At 43.3% G+C, this 27,892-nt stretch overlaps 1 protein-coding gene across 2 annotated transcripts in view; it reads right to left on the reverse strand.

Annotated features, from left to right (window-relative positions):
• Positions 1-27,892, reverse strand: part of LOC145402103 (E3 ubiquitin-protein ligase TRIM23-like) — a 75,317-nt gene that overhangs the window by 43,478 nt on the left and 3,947 nt on the right. The window contains exons 2-5 of one of the 2 annotated variants that reach the window (XM_080274221.1): positions 12,642-12,804; positions 11,965-12,083; positions 10,065-10,206; positions 9,201-9,334 (exon numbers count right to left, since the gene is read on the reverse strand). In XM_080274221.1, the coding sequence (XP_080130347.1) occupies positions 9,201-9,334; positions 10,065-10,206; positions 11,965-12,083; positions 12,642-12,804 (558 nt within the window). Of the gene's footprint in view, positions 1-9,200; positions 9,335-10,064; positions 10,210-11,964; positions 12,084-12,641; positions 12,805-27,892 lie in introns of both variants that reach the window. The other variant, XM_080274220.1, reaches the window with a different exon arrangement.

The raw sequence follows: 27,892 nt of genomic DNA on the forward strand, positions 1-27,892 counted from the left end.
GGGTAGAGAGGGGAGCCAAGAATGGGGAGAAATGGGTAAACTGTCAACAATGGATGGGAGTACAGATGAGATTAGGAGCGCTGACTAGTGTTGGACATTGGCAGTACTGATAGATGATACAAGCTACCACTTGAAAGCCCGGGTGAATTCAAAATAACACAGAATCACATAAGTGACGCCCCGCGATATGATCCCTTGCTCCCAAGCGTCACGAAAGTGACGCCCTGCAGTTAAGGGGTTAATGTATTGAGGTATGGCTGGAGGATGTGTGGCTGTTTGCATTTTGGTGTGTACATGCAAGTGTTGTGTTGTCCGCATAGGAAGCTATGTGTATCTGTGGTGTGTGGGATGTGGGTATGTCATGCACGTAATACAGGCTAAAGAGTGTAGGGGACAAAACAGATCCTTGAGGGACGCCGTTTGTGAAGTTTCTGATGTTCAGTGACTGACCGGCAAATGTTACATGTGCACACACTTGCCTGCTAAATAGTTTGCCAGCCATCTTTTTGTGTTATCGTGCATGTTTGTGTTGAATATTTTGTCTGTGAGGTTATGGCAGGGGACGGCATCAAAAGTTTTGCTAATGTCTGGTGTGACTAGAAGTGTCCTGTGTGGTGGCCTAGCTGAACTGATGCCATCAGCCATCAAAAACTCTATGTAAGAAGGGTGTTTGTGGAGTGTAGAAGCCTAAAACCATGTTGTGGTGGGGCTAGGGGGATGTGAGGTGTTACTAATTGCAATACTAGTCATTCAGTGACTTTAAAGGGGTGCAGAGGAGTGTGATGAGGCGATGTGAGGAAGGCAAAGTGGGGTCTTTGTTAGGTTTGGGGATAGCACCATGTTTCTAGATGTTGGGTATTATGTTGTGTATGTAGCTATGGTTTGATATGTTGGTGATTCCTTGTATGCCTTGTGGCCCAAGATGTTTAGGGTGTATGTTGCTTATGCTGTCTGGGCCACAGGCCGATGAGTGCTTAAGGATGCTAATGATGTGCTTCGTCTTGTTGTAAGTGAAGTGTGCAAAGTCTGGGTCTGTGGGGAACTGTCCCTTGCGTCGGATGACACGTTGGTCATCGCGATGGGGGGTAGGGGGGTTTTCAAGAATACTCCCCCAGTATCCCTGCTTGTCATATGAGGCGACTAAAAGGGTTGGAGGAGGGTCAGTGCCCCTCCCCTGAAAACAGCTAACTAAAATAGTGAACAAGAAGCCTCGGACAACAACTGACCAAAAGATGACGACCAAGGACCGGACAAAGGACATGGTACGGATCGCGAGGTAGAATGTAAGGGGTGCAAATGATGAGGTGAAGGAGAGAGAGATTGCCCAGATGTTTAAGGGTGCAAAAGTAGATGTATGTGGAGTAACTGAAACTAAATGGAGAGGAGAGAGTGTGAGAGAATGGGAGTATGGATGGGGTATGTGCAGGAGTGGATGAGAATGAGAGGGCAAAAGAAGGAGTGTGTATTGTTGTGAGTAAAAGATGGAAGAGGAACATAAGAGAGTATGGATCAGTTGACTCAAGGATTGTGTGGGTAAGATTGAAAGTTGGAATACAAATGTGGGCGATTGTGTGCGAGTATGTGCCAACGCAAGATCGTGAGAGCAGAGTGAGAGAAGAGTTCTGGACAAATGTGGAAATGTGCTTGGAAAAGTTTGGAAGGAATGAGTGAGTGTTTTTGATTGGTGATATGAATGGTAAAGTACGTAATGTGAAGGTGGATGGAATAGTTGGTAAGTGGGGTGTGCCTGCTGAGACAGATGAGAATGGCAGCGCGTTAGTGGACATTTGTGCCGGGAGGGGGTTGGTGATAGCCAATGCCCTCTTGACGCACAAAATGATCCACAGGTATACATGGCGAGTGATAAGAAGGGTAGGTGGTGAACTGAATGAAAGGAAGGCAATGATTGATTATGTGTGTGTGGATGAGAGGATGCAAAGATGCGTAATGGATGCAAGAGCTTACAGAGGTTGGGGGAGTGGACTTTCTGACCACTACTTGGTGGTGGCCAGAATCAAGATCCAAGTAAGATGGAGAAATAGAAGAAGGGAAGGATGAGAGGAAGGAGTACTGTAGTTGCAAGGAGAGTGGAAAGGTTGCAAGAGGATGAGAAAAAGGTAGAATATAAGAGAGAAGTGGAGGAACGATTGGGTAAATATGAATTGGAGCATATGGGGGACATGGAAGGTGTGTGCAAGATATTCACAGAATAAATATGTGCAGCATGTGATGTGGTGTGTGGGGTGAAGAGAAGACAAAAGGGGGTACAAGGAACAGCATGGTGGAATGAAGAGGTGAGACAGGCTGTTGCACAAAAGAAGAAAGCATACAATGAATGGATGAGAAATAGGGACGTGGAAGAAGTTGGGAGGCGGAAGAGAGAGGCGGAAAGATTAGTAGGAGAAAGTAACAAGAGAGTGGATGAGGAGTTTGGAAGGAATTTGAGTGTAAAGTGGAGGGACTGTAAGAGAATGTTCTGGAAAGAGGTGAAGAGAGTAAGACAGAGTGGTAGTGATGTTAGTAGGGGAGTGAAAGATAAAAATGGTAGATTACTAGTGGAGAAGGGAGAAAAAGTGAGCAGATGAAGAGAACACTTTAAGGAATTGTTGAACATAGAGAATGAAAGTAATGCGAGTATAAGTGGCTGGGGAATGGCTGGGAGAAGGAGGGAGGTGAGAAGACAGGAGGAAATCAGTAGGATAGAAGTTGTGGAAGCAATGAAGAAAGTCAAATTGGGGAAAGCCCCAGGAATTGATGGAGTGTGTGGTTAAATGCTGAAGCATGGGGGAGAGATAGTAGTAGAATGGATGTGGAAGATGTGCAGATTAGCTCGGAAGGCAGGTAGAGTCCCGAAGGACTGGAAGTCAGGTATAATTATTCCCTTCTACAAAGGACAAGGGGAAAAGAAGTGTGTGGTAATCATAGGGGCATTTGTCTTCTTAAGTGTAAAAGGAAAAGTGTATATTAGGATACTTATTGACAGAGTTAGGGAAATAACAGAGGAATTAGTTGGAGAAGAACAGGGAGGTTTTAGGAAGGGAAAAGGTTGTGTAGATCAGATATTCATTCTCAGATCTTTAGTGGAAAAGTTTCTACAGAAGGGAAGGAAGTTGTATGCGGCCTTCATGGATTTGGAGCAAGCATATGACAGGGTGGATAGACAAGGATTGTGGAAAGTATTAAGAATATATGGAGTAGATGGGAAGTTGTTGAATGCTGTGAAGAGTATGTATGATGGTGCTAAGGCTGCAGTGCGTGTGGATGGCGAACTGAGTGAATTTTTCTCTTTGAAGGTTGGGTTGAAACAGGGATGTGTCATGTCTCTATGGTTGTTCAATCTGTACATGGATGGGGTATTAAAAGAGATACAAGGTAGGGTAGTGGATGTTGGAGTGGCCCTAGTGAGAGAGGGCAGTGTTTGGACACTCCCTGTACTGTTGTTTGCAGATGATAATGTGTTGTTAGGTGAAGACGAAGGGGAGCTGCAAGGCTTGGTGGATGGGTTTGGGAGAGTGTGTTAGAAATGGAATTTAAAGGTGAATGTAGGGAAAAGCAAAGTGATGGTCTTTGAGAGAGGTGAAGTCAGTGAATGTACAGTGAGGTTGGATGGTGAGGAAATGAAAAATGTGAGTACATTTAAGTACTTGGGGAGTGTGATGAGTAAGGATGGAAGTCTGGAAGGTGAAGTGCTTGAAAGGGTACAACAAGGAAGAAAGGTTGCTTGTTCCTTGAAAGCAGTGATAAGAAACAGGGAAGTGAACATGGAAGTGAAAAAGTTACTACATGACAGTATTGTGATACCAACTCTAATGTATGGAAGTGAAACCTGGACATTGTTGGAAGGGCACAAGTCAAGAGGAAGAGCAGTAGAAATGAGCTATTTAAGAGGAGCCTGTGGAGTCACATGGTGAGACAGGCTGACAAATGAGGATATCAAAAAGTGTTGTGGTGTGGATGTGGATGTGATAGGAAGCATTAGGAGGAACACACTGAGGTGGTTTGGCCATGTGGAGAGGATGGAGGGTGAGAGACTGACGAGGAGAGTGTATGTGAGTGAGGTGGAGGGGGGGAGAGGTAGGAGGAGGCCAAGGATGAGATGGAGGGATGGAGTGGAGAGGTATATGAGAGAGGGGGGTGTGAGTTGGGAGCAGGGCAGTGAAATGGTGGGGGACACGGCGACGTGGAGGCGATTTGTCTGTGGCCACCCTGTATGGGATTAAGGCGTCTAGCAATAGACAGATAGACAGATGTGTGAAAAGTAATTGATGAGAGTGTTTGGGGGGTTTAGTTGACTGATGTGTGAAAAGTAAATGATGACAGTGTTTGCTTGTTTGTTTGAGGGTATGGTGTCTGTTGTTGTGATGGCAGCATGTGATTGTATAGTGTTGCTGCTGGAGAGTGTGATGCTGTTTGGAGTTTTGTAGTGTTTGCTGGTGTTTTTTTTTGTGGTCACGTGTTTGGAGATAGTTATTTCAATTTAGTGTTTGCTGTTTGGATATGTTATTGTTGATTTTAGTGTTGAGTGCTTGTATTTGTTGTACGGTGTCTTGTGTATGGGGTGTTGGGGAGTGTTGAAGTGCATCTTGTTGATTGATAAGGCCTTGAATTTCTGGTGTGAAGTTGGGATTGTGTCTCTTTCTGTTGCTTCTAGGGATGTCATATGTCTGTGTTTTGAATAATTGTACTGAAAGTGTGCACAGTGATGCTGATGTTTGTGATGAGTGTACTGTTTAATGTTTCAAAGTGTTGTTCTGTTTCAGATGTGAAAGCCTCCTTATAATTAGTGTATGTGTGTCTGTGGCCCGCTGGGGTGATTCTGGTTTTGGTAGTGATGATGATCAGGAGGTGGTCAGAGCCAAGTGCTTTGGCCACTTTCCAGGATGTTGTGGGGATGAGGTTTGGGAAGTAAAAGGTGATATCTAGGGATAATGGGAGGAAGAGGGCTTGGTGTAGGATATGGGTATGTTGATGGAGACTGTTGAAGGTGAAAAGATTAACTGTTTGGGACTGTAGTACCAGCCCTCTGTCAGTGTCAGGGTTGTTTAATGTTAGGGGTAGGGTTGCATGAGGTTGACCAAAAAAAAGACCTCGGACAAAGTCAATGAGTGTGACCTCTTTGATTGAGGGAGTGAACTGGGAAGCTGCCAGAGCTCAAGCAGCATGGAAAGCCGCCATCTGGTGACCAAGGCTGACACAAGCACGCATGTTGGAGCCTTCAGAAACAAAATGACAAAACAAAACAAAACGATGATGCAAAAATTAAGAGGCAAATCCAGAATGGCGACAACTGTGAGGAGTTGCAAACTGATTTAGGGAAGCTGTAGAACAGAAGTCACTCTTGGAAAATGGAGTTTAATGGTGGGGGGGGGGGCATGTTCTAGGAAGACAGGGGATCACCAAAGCAAGGGAGGAAGAATATCTAGGAGTGACCATACAGGATGATCCATCACCAAAGATGCATATAAAGAAGATAACTGGGGGAGCATATTGACTGATGGCTAATATTAAAATGACTTTCAGCTATGTGGATGAGATGTTGAGAGAAATATTTGGGTCCATGACAAGACTGAAATTAGAATATGCGGCAGTGATATGATCACTGCATTTTAATGAAGCATGTATGGTAAGAAAACTGCAAAAATTATAGAGGATGGCAACTAGGATGCTATCAGGTTTGAGAGAACTGTCTTGTGAAGAGAGACTGAAGAAGCTGAAGGTACCAACGTTGTGTAAGAGAAGAGAGAAAGAGATTTGATTACGATGTTGATACGAACATCAAATGAAGAAAAGTAGAAACTTCTATCTATCTATCTATCTATTGCCAGATGCCTCAATCCTGTTTGGGGCGGCCACAAACAAATCGCCTCCAAGTCGCCTTGTCCCCCGCCATTTCACTGCCCTGCTCCCAACTCACACCCCCCTCTCTCATATACCTCTCCACCCCATCCCTCCATCTCATCCTCGGCCTCCCCCTCCCTCTTCCCCCCTCCACCTCACTTACATACACTCTCTTCGTCAGTCTTTCACCCTCAATCCTCTCCATATGGCCAAACCACCTCAGTGTGTTCCTCATAACGCTTCCTATCACATTCACATCCACACCACAATGCTCCTTTATATCCTCAATCGTCAGCCTGTCTCTCCATGTGACTCCACAGGCTCCTCTTAAATAACTCATTTCCACTGCTCTCACTCTTGACTTGTGTCCTTCCAACAACGTCCAAGCTTCACGTCCATACGTTTGAGTTGGTATCATTCATTTATTCATTCATTGCCAGACACCATGTATCCCAAACGGGGTGGCCAAGGGCTTAGAGTTAATTGTTTTACAGGGAGGGGCACTAATCCTCCACCAACCCCACTTGACAGTTGGTATCACAATACAGTAGAAGTCCCATTATTCGGCATCTATGGGACCAGGATGATGCCGAGATATTGGATTTACCGAATAATCAAAAACCTACCCACTCAGTACCTTAAATATATTGGTGAACACTGTCATCACCACTTATGGTATTACAATTGTTTGGAGAGAGTATACTGTATAATACTGCAATCAATACAGTACTGTACCTGAATCTGAAATATATATATATATAAAAATTAGTGAACATATACAAGTGTAATGACACAGTAGGCATACAAGTCAGATAACACTTCCTGGATGGCCGAAATGATAAGTAATATTACCTACCAGCTCAGTACATCGCTAGTATTGGTGAACTCATCACTACTTATGTTATTACAAATATGTTTGGAGTGAGTGCTGTATACAGTATTTTTTCCAAACAAAATAAAATAGTCTGAAAATTGCATAAAATAAAGTGAAGGAATATGAATTGGTAAGGTCTTTCTGATGAAAGTTAATTGTACATTTAGCATTCATTTTTTTCTTCGTTTTTTTTTTTGTTTACATGTGAGAGGGAGAGTATTGATGGAAACAGTAATGTACTCCATTAACCCCTTAATAACCTCCGGCATTGAACAACCCATTACAGTAAAAAACTATGAACAATTATGGGAAGGGAACGAAGGTCACTGGCATGTTTACACGACTCTACGATGCGATTCCAGGCAGTCAGAGGGTCGGTTAATCTCAGATGTTTTCGCCCATTTGGTAAATGCACCGTAACTTTGTAACTTCTCCGGTGAATCATAGCATGGGTTTAGGAAACTAAATAACACATTGTTAGGTGCGCCAGATGATCATCTTCACATCTTTAAGAAAATGGAAGAAATTTAATCCCTCTGAGTACATAGAGTAAGTTTCTTCCATTCTTCTATCAATATGTTTTTCTTGAAGACGTGAAGATAATTGTCTGGCTCACCTAGCAATGTTATTTAGCTTTCCAAACCCATGCTATGATTCGCTATGAGTCACGGAAAAACTTATAAAGTTACGGGGCATTTACCAAATGGGCGAAAACATCTGAGATTAACCGACCGCCTGACTGCTTGGAATCTTAGCATAGAGTCGTGTAAACATACCAGTGACCTTCGTTCCCTCCCCATAATTGTTCAATTTTCTTTACAGCTCACACTGACTTGATATCACTGACATCGGTACTGTAAAGGGTTGTTCAGTGCCGGAGGTTATTAAGGGGTTAATGGGATATATTACTGTTTGCATCAGTACTCTTTCACATTAAACACAAAAACGAACAAAAGAAGGAGCGCTAAATGTACGTTTAACTTTCATCAGAGAGACCTTAGCAATTCATATTCCTCCAGTTTATTTTTAAGTATTTTTCTGACTTTAAGTTAGGTTAGGTATTGTTAAATTATTAGGTACAGTTAAACTCGGTTAGATTAGGTTTAGTTAAACAGGACAGTCCCTTCCTCCATTATGCTGAGGAATAAAAATACTAGAGCTGTCACAGCCCTACAGCTAAAAACAATGGGGAAACTAATTTAACAAGCACCATTATTTATGGGTAATGCATTACAGTGTCAGTGGTTCATGGGCTATGCAATTACCAGTAAATGACAGTTTCAGGAATGCGTCAAGAATGAACGAATTTCAAGAATTAGAGAGGGGGCTTGGAATGTAACCCTCGCTAATTTGGAGGGGGTGGTTACTGTACTGTATGATACTATCCAATATTGTAATCAATATAATACTATACCTGAGTCTGAAAAAATATAGAAATTAGTGAACATACAGAAGTGTAATGAAACATTAGGCCTACAAGTCACAGATAACACTTCCTGGACTGCCGAGATGATTCCGGACATCTGCCGAACAATCAAAGATTTTCGTAAATGGGACTATTTCTCAAAATTGCCGAAATGTCAGATCTACCGAATAATCAGCTGCCGAATAATGGGACTTTTACTGTACTGTCATGTAGTAACTTTTTCACTTCCATGCTCACTTCCCTGTTTCTTATCACTGCTTTCAAAGAACCAGCAACCTGTCTTCCCTGCTGTACCCTTTCAAGCACTTCACCCTCCAAACCTCCATCCTTACTCATCACACTACCCAAGTACTTAAACGTACTCACATTTTCCAATTCCTCACCATCCAACCTCACTGTACATTCACTGACTTCACCTCTCTCAAAGACCATCACTTTACTCTTCCCTACATTCACCTTTAGATTCCGTTTCTGACACACTCTCCCAAACTCATCCACCAAGCCTTGCAGCTCCCCTTCGTCTTCACTCAACAACACAGTATCATCTGCAAACAACAGTACAGGGAGTTTCCAAACACTATCCTCTCTCACCAGGGCCACTCCAACATCCACTACCCTACCTTGTACCTCTTTTATTACCCCTTCCATGTACAGATTGAACAACCATGGAGACATGACACATCCCTGTTTCAACCCAACTTTCAAAGAGAAAAATTCACTTAGTTCACCATCCACACGCACTGCAACCTTCGCACCATCGTACATACTCTTCACAGCATTCAACAACTTCCCATCTGCTCCATATATTCATAACACTTTAAGTAGAAACTTAAATGATGCAAAACAATTTAGTTTCCAAAACAGATGCACAGACACTTGGAACAATTTGGAAGAGGTGTGGCACATGCAAAGAACATTTTTTTTTTTTTAATAAACTGGATAATTATTAGATATGGAGACAGGACAAATTCAGCTGAGCTCAAATCCTGTGTACTACAACTAGGTAAATACATACCTACATTTACTGAACATAATTATGTGCACACGAGTGTACATACCCACCTTATGCTTAGTATGCTTGTAGTCCTTGCATATAAAACACATAAGTGGTGCCGACTGACACCCTTCCTCCAGACACACAAACTCCACCGGGTGAGAGGAGTGATCTGCACACCTTGGCTTCTCTCGTGGTTTCTCTATCGTAAGGTGGGAAGTTAGTTTTATTCACACTATTACTTTATTGTCCTTTCTAATTAATTTTTAGATACTCTAACTAAATATGGCCTAATGATATACAACCAAACCTTCCCCATCCAAATCTAATAAATTGCAGCCATGTCTGATTAATCCTGTTTCCAAACCAAACTTACCTAGGCCAATCAATCAACTCTAACCTAGCTTCATCCATCTTGGTCAAATATAATTTAGTCCAAGATTCAGTACCCTCGCCTTATCCAACCCACTCCAACTGCATCCAAATTAATTCAACCAAATATACTCCAACCCAACCCAGTACAGTATAACTTAACCCTTTCAGTAAGGCGACATTTCCTTTATAAAATTCTTGTTACCTACAAATGTATTTAACACAGGGGGGGACCTCATGTAATGTGGAGGTTAATAAATATAATGTCTGGCCCCTCCAGTTTTAAAAACCTAAGTTGAGTAAACTCACCTGACCACAGAAAGAATAAAGCAGACAAGACTGCTGTGCTGATGAGACCAACCTAATCATAATTCAACTTAATCTATCCTGAGCCAACTCTGTTTAATCAAACCCAACCCAACCCAAGCCATCCTCATCTAACAGAACTTAACCTAACCCAACTTGGCCTGATCTGAACAAAACAATGCCATCCAAGTGGGAAAAAAAAATCTGCTTAAGTTATTCATACCTCAGCAATATATAATAGTAAGGCCACACACCTGAGAGAGGGATGCGCTTATGTTTATGAAGTGTGCGTGTGGCATGTGTGCGCTCAGAACACTCAAGACATAGATGAGATGCGCACACAGTACAGTACAGCACAGCCAGGTGGTCCTCATCCTCATCACATGATATACCCAGCTGCTGACAAACACACAATGTAAACAAACATCATCGTCATCTCCATTTCCAATGTTGCAGCCACAAATTGCTAAAATTTTTACAAACTCAAGTCACAAAGTCCATTGTTCTTTCATCCCACCCTCCCATCAGCTTATCAAAATCTCTCTCCCTCTAGCACATACACACACACACACACACGCAGGTTCCTGACAGAGACAGAGCCCTTCCTGGATCAGGGGGAAATAATCGCTGAATCAGCAGCGAAAAGGAGACCAGCCTATTGTGATTACGTGAATGAGTGTGTGAGTGGCAGTCCCGTCAGACATTTGTTAAAAAAAAAAAAAAAAATGCAGGTTTCAGTCATAAAGAGTACAAAATACAGTAGAATCAGAGACAAACTTCAAGGGATAACCCACATTCCCAGCTCACTACCTCTCTCTCTCTCTCTCTCTCTCTCTCTCTTTCTGCATATAAAATCAACATTATATGGAGTTTCATTTCTATAAAGTCTATACGGTTTTATGAATTATTAGAATTTGAGGAAAAACCTCCTGACTCTGTTTATCTGTCTGTCTCTCTCTGCCTGCATAAAAAATCAACATTTTATGGAGATTTATTTCTGTAAAAAGTCTATACGGTTTTATGAAGGATAGGTCCTCTGTTTGCCTTCTCTTCTAAAAAATACTTATTTACTCTGTAAATAAGCTCTTTTTCTCGACTGTGGAGCAGGCGACGGCGAGTAGTAGGGGTATGAGCTTATCTTTTAAAGGCTGTCAGAGGAAGTGATCTGCGGATTAACACCTGACCTACCCTCACTGACTCACCTACAAGCGTGACAGCGTTGGAAAGCAACGTTGCCAAGTGTTGAGGTATTTATAAAGTCATTGTTATTATTAAAAACAATATGCATTTTCTTATACTATATAGCCTTAATAGAGAATTATATATACATGTACTGTAAATAAATTTCATTTAGAAGTAGTAAATAGCTGACATGAGACAGAGAGGTGTGTTTTGGTACAGATTCGGCAGTGTCGCGCATAGGGGAATTCCCATGAGGGACAACGCCCAAACGATCTCGATATTTTGGAAGGACTATAGTCATGGTAAAAGTGAGGTTTTCCTGGTCCTGAAAGCTTAACTAAGTACCCAAGCCAGCAAATGACTTTCAAATAGCCGGTAGAAACTTCAGAAAATATATCTCAGAAGTTTCAATAGACTGTGACAGTGTGAAATTCCGTCTGGGCTTTGACTTGTTCCACAACGTTCATGAATTTCTAGATTTCATATCCTATCCAATCTATGCACCTCACATACATTCCTTAACACTTCCATTTCCACTCATTCCATTCTTGAAATGTGTAATCATACCCTTCCATGTCCTTGCATCCATACAATAACCCCTTCATGCACAGGTATGCTTTATTAAAGGGGTGAAAATTCCATGACAAACTATGTCAGGGATATGATGGGATCTGCAGCCTATACTCACAGCATACAATTCAGCTTTCAAACTTGTTCAATTTATAATGTTTTCACAGAAAAAAAGACAGCTGTAAGCCGTTAGAAGACTACAAGCACTAAGAATATTGGTTTTAGTGAAGTATGAAAATATTCTGTTACAAGTGTCAAAATGCCTCATGAGGTTAGTGTGAATAATAAGAATGTGATACTACTACCAGGAATTTACTACCCATTAACACTGACTAGTAAAAGGTTTGCATATTTCTTCCAACATAAATCCTGCACAGTAATACAGCAAGTGAGACAACAAACCTCACGCTGTTTGATGAGGACTTCTGGTAAGAGCACAGCATCAGAGCGAGACAGGGACAGTCGCTCCAGAAGCTCCAGCAAGGCAAAATTTTTTTTCAGCCCCCACACTCCAGATGCACCTGACAGGGACCAGAAATTACATGACAGGGTAGGGCAAAACTGTACAATACATGACACCTCACTCCTCTTTAGACCTATCCTAACAGTATGTGTATGGTACAGTACTAACTTTTTGCAGTAATTCCTTACTGCAAACAACACAGACTATATATCCTACAGTATAAAAGTGTTCCTGAGGCCCTTCATCACAGTAACTCTGTTTCCTATGAATCCAATGGTTGGGGAAATCCCTCATTTCAAAAGCCTCTAGTTTCTTCTTCCCTGCATAAAATAAATAAATAAATGAATGGTGGGCTACAGGAGAAGGGTAACTGCATGCTACAGTCCACAAGTTTACATCCAGATAGCCCTGGGACACAACGTCAATAACAACAACCTCAATAACAAGCCAACAGCTAGTGAATTTAAACTAAAACTAAAAGTTAAAAGCTTCAGTAAGGGCAAACATAATTAAAGTATGTTAACCAATACTAACAAGTAACTGTGATAAAAATATGATAACACTGTGGTCAACATACCAACTGTCATCTCCACCACCTACAACAACAACTGGGTACCTATGGGTGTGGGCTGTCTGTCAAAGGGGCAGTGGATGTTGTCGTCATGTGTGGGGAGGCGGAGAAGGCAGGCGTGGCAGAGGGTATGGCCACAGAACAGCAGCCGCGGTACTTTGTCTCCTCCCAAGCTGAACCCGTCCTCACACACCCGACATTCCAGCTGCTGTTAACACCGCATCCAACATACAATAAAAAATATGGTGCAAACTTATTTTAAAACCCTAACCTTTTCTGTCTGCTGAGGTCTCTCATATGCTGAATAAAACATATACAGTATATAGCAAATAGGGTATCTATGGCATCATCAGAACACCTTCATTCTCTTACAGACTGTCATACGCTAAACAAAGCACATACAGTCAGGTCTCATTATACAACTGTTTGCTATGTGATGAACTGCTACAGGGATAATGAAAAAGTTATACTCTTGTTCAGAAGAATGGTTAAAAATTGGTCGTGATTTTGCTATAACAATATTTGCAATGGCCATCGCCAAGAATCTCATGCCGACGCAGTGACACACGGAAGTCAACAGTCAACTGTCTGAGCCAACATGGCCACCCAATATTTACATGTGCAGAACCTCCATCCCAGGTCTGAAGCAACAGCCTTCGCGCCAAGCCTTTGAGTCTCGCTCGCCTACTCATTCATGTGTCTCTCGTCTGTGATCGTCTCCCTTACATTCTCCATCTTACCTACCAGTAACCTCACTTGCTTAAGATCATCACAATGCTATCACTATTGCCAAATGACAGTGTAAGTATGCTAAAATAGTACTGCATGCGATAGTAAGTGGGGAGAGAAAGTGTGTGAAATAAATGAAACTCTGAACTTGGAAATCATTTCAGGTGCTGACCCCTGTGGAATGCGTGGTGCTACTGATGCTGCCGAGGGAAAGGCAAAGCCTTTCCCTTGATATAAATAAGACACTGTTAAACATCATAAGGAGGGGCAGGTCCTGAGTAATACTGCTGATGCCATAAAGCTACCCCAGTCCACAAAATCAGTCACATTCAGACGCTATAATTTCGGAATTGCAGAACATCCCTTCCCTGACCACAAAATGTCTAACAAGAGCAAGGGAGCCTATCATGGAGGAAATGAAGCCTCTCCTGGTTCTATGAATTAATGACCTGAAATGAGCAATGTAGCCTCTTCACCACTCCTTCAGTTGCAGTAAGGCTCTCGATCTTCAGTATGACCTCACGGATAAGGTACGTTTGGAGACCAAGGAGAAGTTCAAGGCCAGCATGAAATGGTTTGAGTGGTTCAAGGCCCATGCTGGCCTTAAGAATGACCATGCTAGTGCAGACCATGTGGCCTTCTCTGTGCAGCTGAAGGCAGTTATAGAGGGGAGGGAATACTCTCCAAAGAAGGTCTTAACCTTTGACAAAACAGGCCAGTTTCAGAACTGAATATCAAAGAAGAAATATGAGGTGTCTAGCGACAGAGTGACGTATGCGCCAAAATGGCTGATGGCGAGTTATTCCCGCCAATATGTAGGTGGAGCCTTCTAGATCCTCCCTGTTTAGCTACATACAAACAGAACTCTTATGGCTGGCTGGCAGATGGGGAAGCATTGCGTGTTTTAGGCCTTGTAAACCCATAGAGGAAGTCTGCTCCCACATGGCAGAAGGACATACAGGCCACGAGCAGCTAGCCATTGGGAGGCCGCGTCTCAGTACTAGCCCCCAGCCTCAGCCAGTCCCCCACCAGTGTCCCCCTAAACCTCGCACATGGTTGATGGGCTGCACTGTCCTCTGCCTATTTTGAGTGCTTTGAATGCTTTTAATTAAAAATTTACAATATAAAAATTAATCAAAAATAAAGAAATTGCACTATTAATATAAAACTTTCACAATTTATTAATTTTTGTTTATTTTTATTTGGATGACATAATTATAACCCATGTTAATATTCTGTGTATGACCCCCAATAGGGGTGTGTGCATTTGTGTGTTTGGTTTTGTCTTTTTTTTTTTTTGTTATTTTTTCTAAACAATGGATTCATTAACTTGCATTTTTTGAGAGCATTACATTGATATAAAACATCATTAGTTTTTTCTTTATACCTTTTATGTACACATTCTTCAAATTTAAGCTTCAATTACTCGAAAGTAACCCCCTGGTGCATACGTCACTCTGCCACTAGACGCCTATATTATATCAGCCACGAAGAACGACAGGTTCCAGGGTTCAGGGTCACAAAGGACCATCTCACCATCCTCCTTGGTGTCAATGCAGACAGAGACCTGAAGCTCAATCTGCTACTAGTGCACCACTGGGAGAACCTCTGACAGCTGGCAGGGTTCATAAAGGAGAACCCTGGGGTTTGGAGGAGTAATTCCACGACCTGGTTGACCTTCGCCTTCTGCCAGTCGTACATAGCAGGGTAACTGTTCCCATGCCTACATGACTATGCCAGCGTCAGCAACCTTGCCAACCATTTCACCCTGCTCGTCGACAATGCCCTGAGCCACCCTGAATGCATGGAGGACTAGATGGATAACATCAGAGTGGTGCACCTGTCCCCAACACAACATCACTGCTCCAACTGATGGATCAGGGGATCATTGCATCCTTCAAGAAGTACTACCTCCACCACATCATGAAGCAGTTAAAGAGAGTGAGTGACTTTGGGGCAAGCGACAAATTGTGGCACTTTTGGAAATTCAGCATCATGCATCTCATCGACAAAATAACGGTGGCATGCAAAGAGATGCAGGAGAGCACAATGAAAAATGCCATCTGGTGCAAAGTGTGTGTACTCCTTCAAGGGGTTCCCAGAAGTTGAGAACATCCAATGAGACATCATCAACCTCTCGCATTAGGTGGGATTTGAAGAGGTTGACAAGGAAGATGTGCAAAAGGTCCTGGACTGCCACACCAAGCAGGTGTCCACAGAGGAGCCCACTGAGCTCAGGGAAGGACAGGGGGAGGCACAGGAAGGTGGTGAGGACAGGCATCTTCATGTTCTCGATATTAAAACCTTGACGGAGTTCCTTACGATAATGGACAAGAGCAATGGATTCATTCAGGACAAGGACCCAAACTGGGGAAGAAGTGATCCATCAACACATGGCAACGAACAATGCCTGAAGGCATTCAGGAAGCTCCTGGCAGCTAAGAAAAAAGGCAGCATGGCAGACCACCATCACCTTCTCCCCTGCTATTAGCATCAAGGATAAGCCAAGGCCAACAAGTGGTGTGTAAATGCAACATCCTGCACCACCTGCCTCTGTTATGTCTGCCTCATCTTCATTGTCGCCTGGGACACCTGTAAACCACACCGCCACACTCTCCCTCACCCACATTGCTCTGCTCCCCATTGCCCTCACTGCATCACTCTCCATTGGCATCATTGCATCACTCTCCATCGGCCTCATTGCATTACTCTCCATTGACCTCAGTGCATCACTCTCCCTTGGCATCACCACATTGCTCTCCCCATCTCTCTTCACCTCCTCCTGAGGACCTGGAGTGATCATCCAGGCCCTCCAGCTGTTCCCCAGCCTGAAGGGGGACCCTTACAGATGACTTGGGCCAGTCTAGGGCAATTGGGGAGGCGGTGGCTGAATCAGTAGAGAGGCGGCCTGCAGTCCTCATGGACCCAGGTTCAAATCCCAGCTGAGGTAGGGAACAGTTTAAGGATTTGAATTTCCTAAAAAGCAGACTTTCCTGATCTACCAGATGATTCGCCGACATGTCGTAAAAATACCCCCGCTAATACCAGTACGCCAGTCCTGTATGAGAGCCCTAGCATGTATTCAATATGGATGGTGGGCATAAGTGCCAAAGTGGTGACATGTGGAGGTGTAGGAGGACTACTGGACCTTGGGATAGGCTACTGCCCCCGAGATATAGGCCCTGAAGCCTTTGCCCAGAGGGGGGGGGGGAAACAGGTGGATGGCAGAGGTTTTTTGGGGCATTTTAGGTTTCATGGTCAAAAGCACCCTCTCTAACCCTACTGAACCAATGTTTCATCAACCGCACTATATGATAAATTGTTATACAGTAGGTTTTCACTTGATGTAACCCTATCGTACAACGAGACCAGACTGTATAACATAAACATGGCATCACAAAAATACATGAGCTTAATACAGTACCTTTTATTTCAAATTTAGTAATATATAACATCCATACCCTATTACTTCTAAGAATTTACCGACTTACAGTATAAAAATTTATCTACCTACAGTACATGAAACTTTCTGGGACTGGCAAAAAACACATCTATTTTAAAGCAAAACTTACCAGGCAATAGGTATAGTTTTGAGTCTATAATAATGTACAGACTTCATACACTTAAAATGAACCTTCCTAGTCAATCATTGTGACACAGTGCTTGTCTGATATCTTCCAGACACAGTACATCAACTGTGGATAATGTCCTTGGTTTCTAATGATATCCACATACTGTACCTGAACACTAGATAAGTGACCAGATTTGAACACTAGTCTGAGTCTCATCAAACAACAGGAGGTAACGTTGAAATTTAAGGGGATCACAAAAAATACCGGTGAACTGAGAATGGAAGGCAATGACTGATTATGTGTGTGTGGATGACAGAATGAGAAGCTGTGTAATGGATGCAAGAGCATACAGATGTTGAAGGAGTGGACCTTCTGACCACCACTTGGTGGTGGTGAAAGTCAAGGTTCAAATGAAATGTAAGAGTAGGAGAACGGAAGGACAGAAGGAAGTAGTTCTTACAAGGAGGGTAGAATGGTTGCAATAGGATGGAAAAAGGGCAGAAAATATAAGAAACAGATGAGTGACTGGGTAAATATGATTTAGAGCAGATGGGGGACATGGAAGGTGTGTGCAAGATATTCACAGAAGAAATCTGTGCAGCATGTGAGGTGGTGTGTGGGGCGAAGAGATGACGAAAGGGGGTGCAAGGAACAGCATAGTGGAATGAAGAGGTGAGACAGGCTGTGGTGAAAAGGAAGAAAGCATATAGTGTGTGGATGAGACAGATGGGCGTGGAAGAAGTTGAGAGAGGGAAGAAAGAGATATATGAAGAGAGGATGAAAGAAGTAAAAAGATTAGTAACAGAGATTAAGAAGAGAGTGGAGGAGGAATTTGGAAGGAATCTGAGTGTAAAGTGGAGGGAATGTAAGAAAATGTTCTGGAAAGAGGTAAAGAGGTTAGACATGGTGATAAAGAATAAAGTTGGGGAAAGAAAGATAAAATGGTAGATTGCTAGTGGTGAAAGGAGCAAAAGTGAGCAGATGGAGAGAACACTTTAAGGAATTGTTGAACATTCAGAATGAAAGTAATGCAAGTATAAGTGGCTGGGAGAAGGAAGGAGATGGGAAGAGAGGAAGAAATCAGTAGGAAGTAGTGGAAGTAATGAAGAAAGTCAAAATGGGGAAAGCCCCAGGAACTGATGAAGTATGTGGTGAAATGCTGAAGCATGGGGGAGAGATACTAGATGAATGGATATGGAAGATGTGCAGATTGGCCTGGGAGGAAGGAAGAGTCCTAGAGGATTGGAAGTCAGGTATAATTATTACCCTGCACAGAGGAAAAAGGTGAAAAAGCAGTGTGTGATAATCATAGGGGCATTTGTCTTCTTAGTGTAATAAGAAAAGTATATGGCAGGATACCTATTGACAGAGTTAGGGAAATAACAGAGGGAATAGCTAGTTGGAGGAGAAAAGGCAGGTTTTAGGAAGAAAAGACATTGTGTAGATCAGATTTCATTCTTAGGTCTATTGTGGAAAAATTTCTAGGGAAGAATAAGAAGTTGTATGCAGCCTTCATGGATTTGGAGAAAGCAGATGACAGGGTGGATAGAGAAGGAATGTGAAAAGTATTAAAGATATATGAAGTAAGTGGAAAGTTGTTGAATGCCTTGAAAAGTATGTATGAGGGGGCTAAGGCTGCAGTGTGTGTGGATGGTGAACTGACTGAATTTTTTTACTGTTGGATTGAAACAGGGATTTGTCATGTCCCCATGGTTGTTCACTCTGTATATGGATGGGGTTATAAAAGAGGTATGGAGTTGGGCTGAGGATGTTGGAGTGACCCTGATGAAAGGGCTGTGTTTGGAAACTCCCTGTACTGTTGTTTGCAGATGATACTGTATTGTTAAGAAGACAAAGAGGAACTGTAAGGTTTGATGAATAAGTTTGGGAAAGTGAGTAAGAAACTGACTCCAAAAATGAATGCAGGGAAGAGTAAAGTTATGGTCATCGAGAGAAATGAAGCTACTGAATGTACATTGAGGTTGGATGGTGAGGAAATGGAAAATGTGAGTGCATTTAAGTATCTGGGTAGTATAATGAGTAAGGATGAAAGTTCAGAGGGTTTAGTGCTTGAAAGGATACAACGGGGAAGAAGGGTTGCTGGTTCTTTGAAAGCAGTGATAAGGAACAGGGAAGTGAGCATGGACATAAAAGCCACTGCATGACAGTATTGTGAAACCAACTCTAATGTTTGGGAGAGAAGCTTGGACCTTGTTGGAGGGACACAAGTCAAGAGTGGGAGCAGTGGAAATCAGTTATTTTTGAGGAGCATGTGGAGTTACATGGAGAGACACTGGCAAATGAGGAAGTGAAGAAGCGTTGTGGTGTGGATGTGGATGTGATAGAAAGCGTTAGGAGAAATACACTGAGGCGGTTTGGTCATGGGGAGAGGATGGAGGGTGAGAGACTATTGAGGATAGCGTATGGGAGTGAGGTGGAGGGGGGAAGAGGAAAGGGGAGACCGAAGATGAGATGGAGGGATGGAGTGAGAGGTATATGGTAAACGGGGGTGCAAGCTGGGAGCAGGAAAGTGAAATGGCATTGGACAGGGCGACACGGAGAAGATTTGTTTGTGGCCACCCCTTAAGGGATTGGGGCGTCTGGCAATAGATGGACAGACACAAAGGACTAATTCAGAACCTTCCATCTATCTATGATTGGTTTAAATGTTATTGTAAATAAGATCAATCATGCAGAGACCCAATTTATCCTAACCTAAATCAAATGATGAGTACAGGTTCTCTGGATGATTTTAGTTGGGCTCCATCATCATCATCATCACAACAACAGCTTTCTCTGTTTGAATGCACGGTATGTAAAAACTGATCAGGATAATAATATCAAATAGAAACACTCATCACAAACAAAAAAAGACAAACAAATAAGACAATCAGGCAAAAAAATCAATTCAAAGGCTAATAGGCAAGTTATGCCCATACACTACATCTTTACCCACAGCCTACAAAAGCAATACTGGGTAGCTGACAGAAATGAAAAGTAAAATCAGCTAGCCTCTTCTATTTGCAAGGATCTGTTTCAGATCATAAATCACTCTACAGATCTATAGTCACATGATGTTCTATTTGGGCCACTGAACCCAGAATCATGAATTTGTTGGTCAAAACTCAGCAGAATCCATGATCTCCTGTGAACCCAGCTCTTCAGCAGGGCTGAGCTGGATTATAAAAAAATCATTCTCCTAGCTCCTCCAAAATGTATTTCTATATTACTGGGCCACTGAGACCTTGTTTTACTTATACAATAACATCAGGTGAAGGAGATGGAGATGTACAGCAAGTACTCAAATACGACTCAAATTAGTGGTAGTCAGATAAATGTGTGGAGACCATGAAACATGAATCTGCAATCAAGGCAGCACTCCTGTGTGGGATTACCATTGAATAATGGGCAAATTTTTGGAACTGCACCCAACTAATGGGTACTGAAATTAATATACTCATTATGGAACTTAAGTGATTCTAAACACTTTCTCTTCTGTTGCAAATGATTTTTAACATAGTGCACTGAGCAAATAAACTATGTGTGTGGGGGGTATTTCTTCAGCTCCTGTCTCCGTTTTTTATTGTACCTACATTTATCATTAAAATGAACCAACCTTACCTAACCCGCTGTGAAGGCCATGTCATTCGAAGTAACATTTGTCAAAGTTCTGTATAACTATTTCCCTCTAATGGTACTGTATACTTCAAGATGTGAGACCACCTCTTAATCATTTGCAAAATTTTTTACCTACCAAACCTTTGGATAAATTCAGTGACTTTGTGAATGTGTACAGAAGTGGGTTTTTGTGTATAAGGTGATTCCCTTGATAAACAAGGAAAATAAGATTTATAAAAGTGATAAAGGACCTAACCTCCTGTTCTGCACTGTAATGGCATCACAAATTTATAAATACTGAAACCAACAGATTAGGATTAGGTTAGGTTAGATTAGGGCAAATTAGATTAGGGTATAAGTTTGGTTAGGTAGTTAGATTAGCAAAGCTATGTTAGATAAGGTTCAGCTGTGGTAAATGGGTTAAATTGTGAAAATTTTGGTTATAAGCTTTAGGTAAATTAGGTAAGCTATAGGAAGGCCAGAATAAATGAGGCTATGTTATAATACACTATAATTTGGATTATATTTTGAAAAACCAGCACTGATGAAGGTATATTAGCACCAAAATGGTATTGTAAGATGGCCTCTGTCCTTCTCTAGTACACAAGATGATGTCCGTCGAAACCTGAAAACACACACACACACACACAAACACACACATATTGCTCCGGTACGGCCTGTGGACCCTCCAAAGAAATGTCGTCTGTGGCACTTTGGAGCAGCAGATTGGGAGGCCCTCAGGCAGTACTTCTTTGATTTTCCCTGGAATAATTATTGCTTCCATGACCAGAAGCCATCTAAGTGTGCCTTGCGCATTACAGAGGTTATTCTCTCGAGCATGGAAGCATACATTCCTTTCTCATATCCTTTGACTAACGCAAGAAAGACTTGGTTTAATCACGCTTGTTCTAATGCTGTCCGCAACAAGGAGAGGGCCTATAAAAGGTACCAGAGCCAACCCACCTCTGAATCACATATTTTTTATGTTTCTGGCCGGAATCGTGCTACGTCTGTTCTTCACTCTCCTAAAAATAATTTCATCCATACTAAATGTTCTCAACTCTCCAACTCAAATTCTTCTGGCACCTTGCCAAAAACCCTTCTAACAATTTTACCTCATCATCCTTCCCCCCTCTTTTCTACTCTGATGGTTCTGTAGCAATTTCTTCTATTGATAAAGCAGATCTCTTCACTCAGACTTTCTCCTCCAATTCCACCTTAGATGATTCCGGTGCTGTTCCTCCATCACTTCCCCCCTCTGACTTCTTCATGGCTGACATTAAAATTTCTTCAGCTGATGTATTTTCTGCCACCACTGGCCTCAATAATAACAAGGAATATGGACCTGAAGGGGTCCCTCCTGTTGTTCTCAAGAACTGTGCTTCTGGGTTTACACCCTGCCTAGGTAAACTCCTTCGCCTTTGTTTATCGACCTGTACCTTTCCTTCTTGCTGGAAGTTTGCTCTCATTCAGCCACTCCCAAAAAGGGGTGACCATTCCCAACCCTCTAGCTATTGCCCAATTGCTTTAACATCCAGTGTCCCAAAGTTTTGGAGTCTAATCTTAACCCTCTCGCGCACGGAAAGTTTCAGTAAGTTTTCCGGCGCACGGTTTTTTCTGCGAAGCTGCCTGGCCCAGCTGCCCGCGCACGGCAAAATAACACGTATTCTCTCCTTATTTTCGCCACCCAAACATCAATATACTGCCATGAGACCTACATCATCTTATTCGTCGATGTTTGTTAGCTGATAAGCACCACAAAAAACAGGAAAACACGAATAAAACAACATTAGGCAGCCGTGAATAAACTTTTTGCTACGTCACGTTCACTTCCCAACATCACCATTCGAATGTTTTCCATCATACAGGAAAATGTAATTAGAACTTTTGATAGAGAATTTCATCAGTTTTCTGAAGAGACAAATCCGGTTGTGATACGATTTGTAGTTTTCGAGAAAATAGCCAAAAACTGAAAGCCATTTTTGAAAAAAATCAAGATCTAAAACTGATTTTTTCTCGCACATTATGTTTTTATTGCATAATATTATGCAGAATTTCACTAACTTTCTAATGACCTAATACTGGTTTCGATACACCTCATAATTCTCGAGTAAATCGCCAAAAACAACTGGGAACTCACGTCCGTATGTCACGTTCGTGATGTGTGCACAGCGCAATATTCCCGCCTACGTAACAACGAATTCTTATCACAGATATTACATTGATATGTCTTGTACATACATAGAATTTACTGCTCTTTATCATGGTTCTTATAGGAAATCGATACGTCCAATAGTTTTCAAGTAATTGGCTGACAAAGTGAGATTACACCTCTGAGAGCTTTCGACTTTACCGAAACATTCTGTTCCCCCAACTTTCCCAACAGAAAATGCTCCCAGAGGCTTATATTATGCAAATGAACATACGTAGAATTTACTGCTCTTTATCATGATTCTTACGGGAAATCGATACATCCAATAGTTTTGGAGTAATTGGACGACAAACGTTGAATACTCTTCCTCACCCACACGTGAGATAAAAAACATTCTTTCCCTGCCTCACCCACGGCTACATATTTTTGCTCGTTATGTTTTATTATTTTCTTTTTTTACTCAAAGTATACATGTAAAATATCATAAGGTTTTTGATAGTGCTGTCAGAAACTTGACATGACCACTAGTCTTTTTGTTAGGTTCTGATACTGAAGGTGAACTTTCTTCCATCTCATATGTATGTATGTAAACAACACTACTTATTTGTGTAAAAATATTGAACTATAGAAATAGGCCAATATACAGATCAACAAAATACGGATAACTCACTTCCTCCAGATGTGTTGAGATGCTGGAAGTAACTTGAAGATGAGGAGTTATGTAGTGTGTGAGTGTGTGTGTGTGTGGGTGGGCGTGTGTGTGTGTGGGTGAGCGTGTGCATGTGTGGGTGAGCGTGTGCATGTGTGGGTGAGCGTGTGCATGTGTGGGTGAGTGTGTATGTGTGGGTGGGTGGCTACAGAACCATCACAGTAGAAAAGAGGACGGAAGGATGATGAGGTAAAGTTGTTAGAAAAATTTTTGGCAACGTGCCAGAAGGAGCGGGAAGAATTTGAGTTGGAGAGTTGAGAGCATTTAGTATGGATGAAATTATTTTTAGTAGAGCGAAGAACAGACTTAGCACGATTCCGAGCAGAAATGTAAAGATGATGTGATTCAGGGGTGGGTTGGCTACGGTACCTTTTGTAGGCCCTCTCCGTGTTGCGGACATCATTAGAACAAGCGTGATTAAACCAAGGCTTTCTTGCGTTAGTCAAAGGATATGAGAAAGGAATGTATGCTTCCATGCCCGAGAGAATAACCTCCGTAATGCGCAAGGCACACTCAGATGGCTCCCGGCCATGGAAGCAATAATCATTCCAGGGAAAATCAAAGAAGTACTGCCTGAGGGCCTCCCAGTCCGCGGCTCCAAAATGTCACAGACGACGTTTCCCTGGAGGGTCCACAGGCCATACCGGAGTGATGGGACAGGTTAAGGTAATAAGGTTGTGATCGGAGGAGCCCAACGGAGAGAAAAGATTAACAGAGTAAGCAGAAGGATTAGTTGTGAGGAAGAGGTCAAGTATGTTGGAGCTCTCTCCAAGGTGGTCAGGGATATGGGTAGGGTGCTGTACAAGCTGCTCTAGGTCATTAAGGATAGAAAAGATGTAGGCTTGTTCACCAAGTGGATCCGTGAAAGGAGAGGAGAGCCAAAGGTGGTGGTGAACATTGAAATCTCCTAGAATGGAGATTTCAGAGAAAGGAGAAATGGATAGAATGTGTTCCATCGTAGAAGTAAGATAGTCGAAGAATTTTTGATAGTCAGTAGAATTAGGGGATAAGTAAACAGCACAGATATATTTAGTCAGAGAATGACAGGAAAGCCGAAGCCAGAGTGTAGAGAATTCAGATGAATCGAGTTCAAGAACACGAGAGCAAGATAAGTCGTTGCGTATATATACACAACAGCCACCTTTGGCTTTGAAATGAGTATAGAGAAAGTAGGAGGATACAGAAAAGGGATTGCTGTCAGTTGCCTCAGACAGCTGAGTCTCCGTTAGAAACAGAAGGTGAAGTTTAGAGGAGGAGAGGTGGTGCTCAACAGAGCGAAAGTTAGAGGAAAGGCCGCGAATGTTGCAGAAATGAAGAAGAAGAGAGTCAGACAGTGGTTCCAGGCACCTCGAGTCATCACCGGGAGAGGGGCGGATGGTGGGGGCATTTATGGTCCCCCCCCTGGGGACTCCGAGGCTTGATGAAGAGGCGCCATTTTTGTTGAATTTTGAATAGGAAGTGTAGTGTGTACTGTGCATGTAGTTTGGTGTAGATAGTTGCCAAAGCTATCCAGGGCAAGTCAGCCCTGCTGGAAGCTGCAGGGTGACAAATGGACTGCTTATGTGACCAAGGTATCTGGATGCTTCCTGGATAGCTGGGACCCTCCAGGTTTGACTATCCAGGAAATTTCTCAACTGTTAGTGGAGGCATGGGGGTAGGTCTTTCAGTGGTCATCTTGTCACTGCTTCAGCAAGTGGGAGTCCCATGGTGGACGAAGGCATGTGCTGCCGCGGTCAAAGCCTGTCATCAAGCCTGGAGCTGACACCCATGCAAGACTCTGAGGGAACAGTATCACTGCCTGGATGCTGAACTTGGTTTAGCTTCCTGCCTGCCTTGCACTCACCATCCACCTATGAAGAGGAAATTCAGTGGAGTACAGTACCACAACACCAACTGCCTTTGATGTAGGTTGCCCATTCCAAACTTTTAAGCTGGCCAGAGCGCTGGCCACCCTACCTTCTGGTTGGGCTGTGGGTCAAGACATAGTGGCCACTGAGTTCAACTACTGGACAGCCTCCCGGACATCTTCAACCACAGCTGGTGTCAGGATGTGTTCCCAAGGGACTGGAAAGAAACCTTGCTGCTGCCATCCCCAAACTAGGATGAGACCCTACTACCCCATCATCCTACAGGCACATAGCTCTGCTTTCCTGTGTGGGGAAGCTGCTGGAGGAGATGGTGGTGTCATCTCTCATGGTGACTGGAATCCCAGTCACTTCTCTTAGAGGAACAGTGTGGATTTCACCCTCATCATCATACCATGGACATCACGTGCCAAATGGAGCACCTGATTCATGACAATGCAGAGGGTTATTTATGATCACCATCTTTATAAACTTGAAGGGGGCATTTGACTTGGCCCCTAACCTGGGTATTCTCCTGAGGCTCTCATGACTGGGGGTCACTGGCTCCCCTCTAGCATGGTTCTGTGACTACCTATCGAAATGCAGCTTTAGGGTGTTAACTAGTGGGGCCCCCTACAGTCCACACCCAATTGGCCAAGGGGTATTTCAAGGATCACCACTCAATCCCCTCATCTTCAAAGTCCTGATGTCATAATTGCCTTGCTCTTCTGATGCCACCCAATTTATTCTGAGGATGTCACCACTGTCAGGCAAGTGGCCACCCTTGCTGAGGCAGGCCGAGTGATGTCTGCAATTAGCAGGTCTGGCTTCGAGGAACAGAGCCACAGGTGGGATATGGAGGTAACTGTCCCCAAAAGTGCAATGATGGCATTTATGCTGTGCCGCCTGCCTTCACAACCAGCTGTCAAGATCAGATCAGAGGTGGTGCCAGTGGTCAGGGAACATGCCTGGAGCTGACATGTAGAGTATATATTTGTGGAATTTTAGCATCAAGCGGCTGGATGTTAAGAAGAGGTGGGCAGGGTCACACCAGAGTGCCAGTTGTGACCTGTTCTTGGCCCACTAGAGAACCACCATACTAGCCAAGCTAAACTACGGATCTGCACTCTATGGCTCGGCTTCCAACATCCAACTCCAGAAGCTAGATCCTATTTGAAAAATGGCACTGAGGATAGCACTTGGGGCATTTCATTCTTCCCCTGCTGTGTCTCTGATGGGTGAAAGTGGTATTCCCTCTGCCCTTCTCACGAGGGTGAAACTTACCTGCAGACACTTCTTAGTCATCCAACAGTCTACCCCTCACCACCCACTACCAGCTCTCCATGCTGCTGCGGTGCTTGACTCTTCAAACCTGACTTGGCCCATCAGGTCCAGACGGCCCTTGTTAGTCCAAGCCCTCGAAGCATACCAGACACTATCACTCCAGCCACCTCTTCATCAACCTCTGGTGTCAGTGCCTCCTCTCTCTCCTTGGTGGGACCTCTCAACCATGGTCTCATTTCAACTCAGCAAGTCCTTCAAGTCTCAAAATGGACATTTCACCCTCCCACGTCTACCAGGAGCTGGCATCCACCACCTATGCAGGACACCTGGAAATCTACACGGACGGCTTCCACTCCCTGGCCCCTGTGGCATCAGCAGCAGCAGTGTAGCCTATGTAGCAAAGTCTCCCATTTGCCAAACCTGGTGGTTGGATCCACCATGAGAAGTCCGTTCTTCTTAAGGCCCTTGATTTCCTCAACTCCCACCTCCAACCTCAGAAAGCGGTATTCTACACCAACTGTTTGGCAGCTCTTTATTTCACTGTCTCCACATGACCTCACTTGACAAGACATCTGATTCATGATATCCACGCCTTAATTCGCATCCTTCTCAGCAGGGGCCGAGAGGTCTACTTTAAGTAGGTCCCCTCCCAAGTCGGCATAAGGGGCAGTGAGATCGCAGATACCACAGCATGGATGGTCTTGTCTTCATTCCCAGAGCCTCTGCCTCTCACAAATGCTACACATCATCATCTGGTAGCAGCCTGCAGTGCAGTCTGGGATGCTGACCTGGAGGTTTGTCTTCCTGCCATATTGTACGGACTCGTCAAATCACCCTTGGGTCTGAGCATCTTCCTATGTCCTGGATGTCGCACTTATCCTACTGTGCACTGAGCACGTAGGCCTGGCTTCTCATCTCCACTGACTCAGACTAGTCCTGGACCCTTATTGCCAGAGGTGCTGAAACCAAGAGTAGACCACAGCCCACTTCACACTGTACTGCCCTCACTTCTACTTCACCTGCATCAATTTGACAGATCATCTAGCTGTCCTTGGAATCGCAGACTTCTCTCTCCCAATACTCCTTGGTGAAGTGGGCCTGAGCCATCAGCAACGGCACCCACTTTTACGCCACATGTGTCTTCCTCAGGAGATCTGGACTCCTCCACCGTTTTTAGCTCGAGTTCTCTTCATCAGCCTCTGGGTGGGCTCCAGGCCTCCAGGTGGTGACAGCCCTACAGTCAACACCAAGATACATACAGACAGAATTAAACAGCTTTTACATATAAACACTAAGACACAGATCTGCAATGAAGAATATGTCCTGTGAAATAGGTATGGTATGTTTTTGTTTTTTCCAATGCTGATTGTGTAATTGCCGAGCAACAC

The sequence above is a fragment of the Coenobita brevimanus genome, chromosome 57 (assembly GCF_032717465.1).
Source record: "Coenobita brevimanus isolate Jiangsu-jjx chromosome 57, ASM3271746v2, whole genome shotgun sequence".
NCBI lineage: Eukaryota > Metazoa > Arthropoda > Malacostraca > Decapoda > Coenobitidae > Coenobita > Coenobita brevimanus.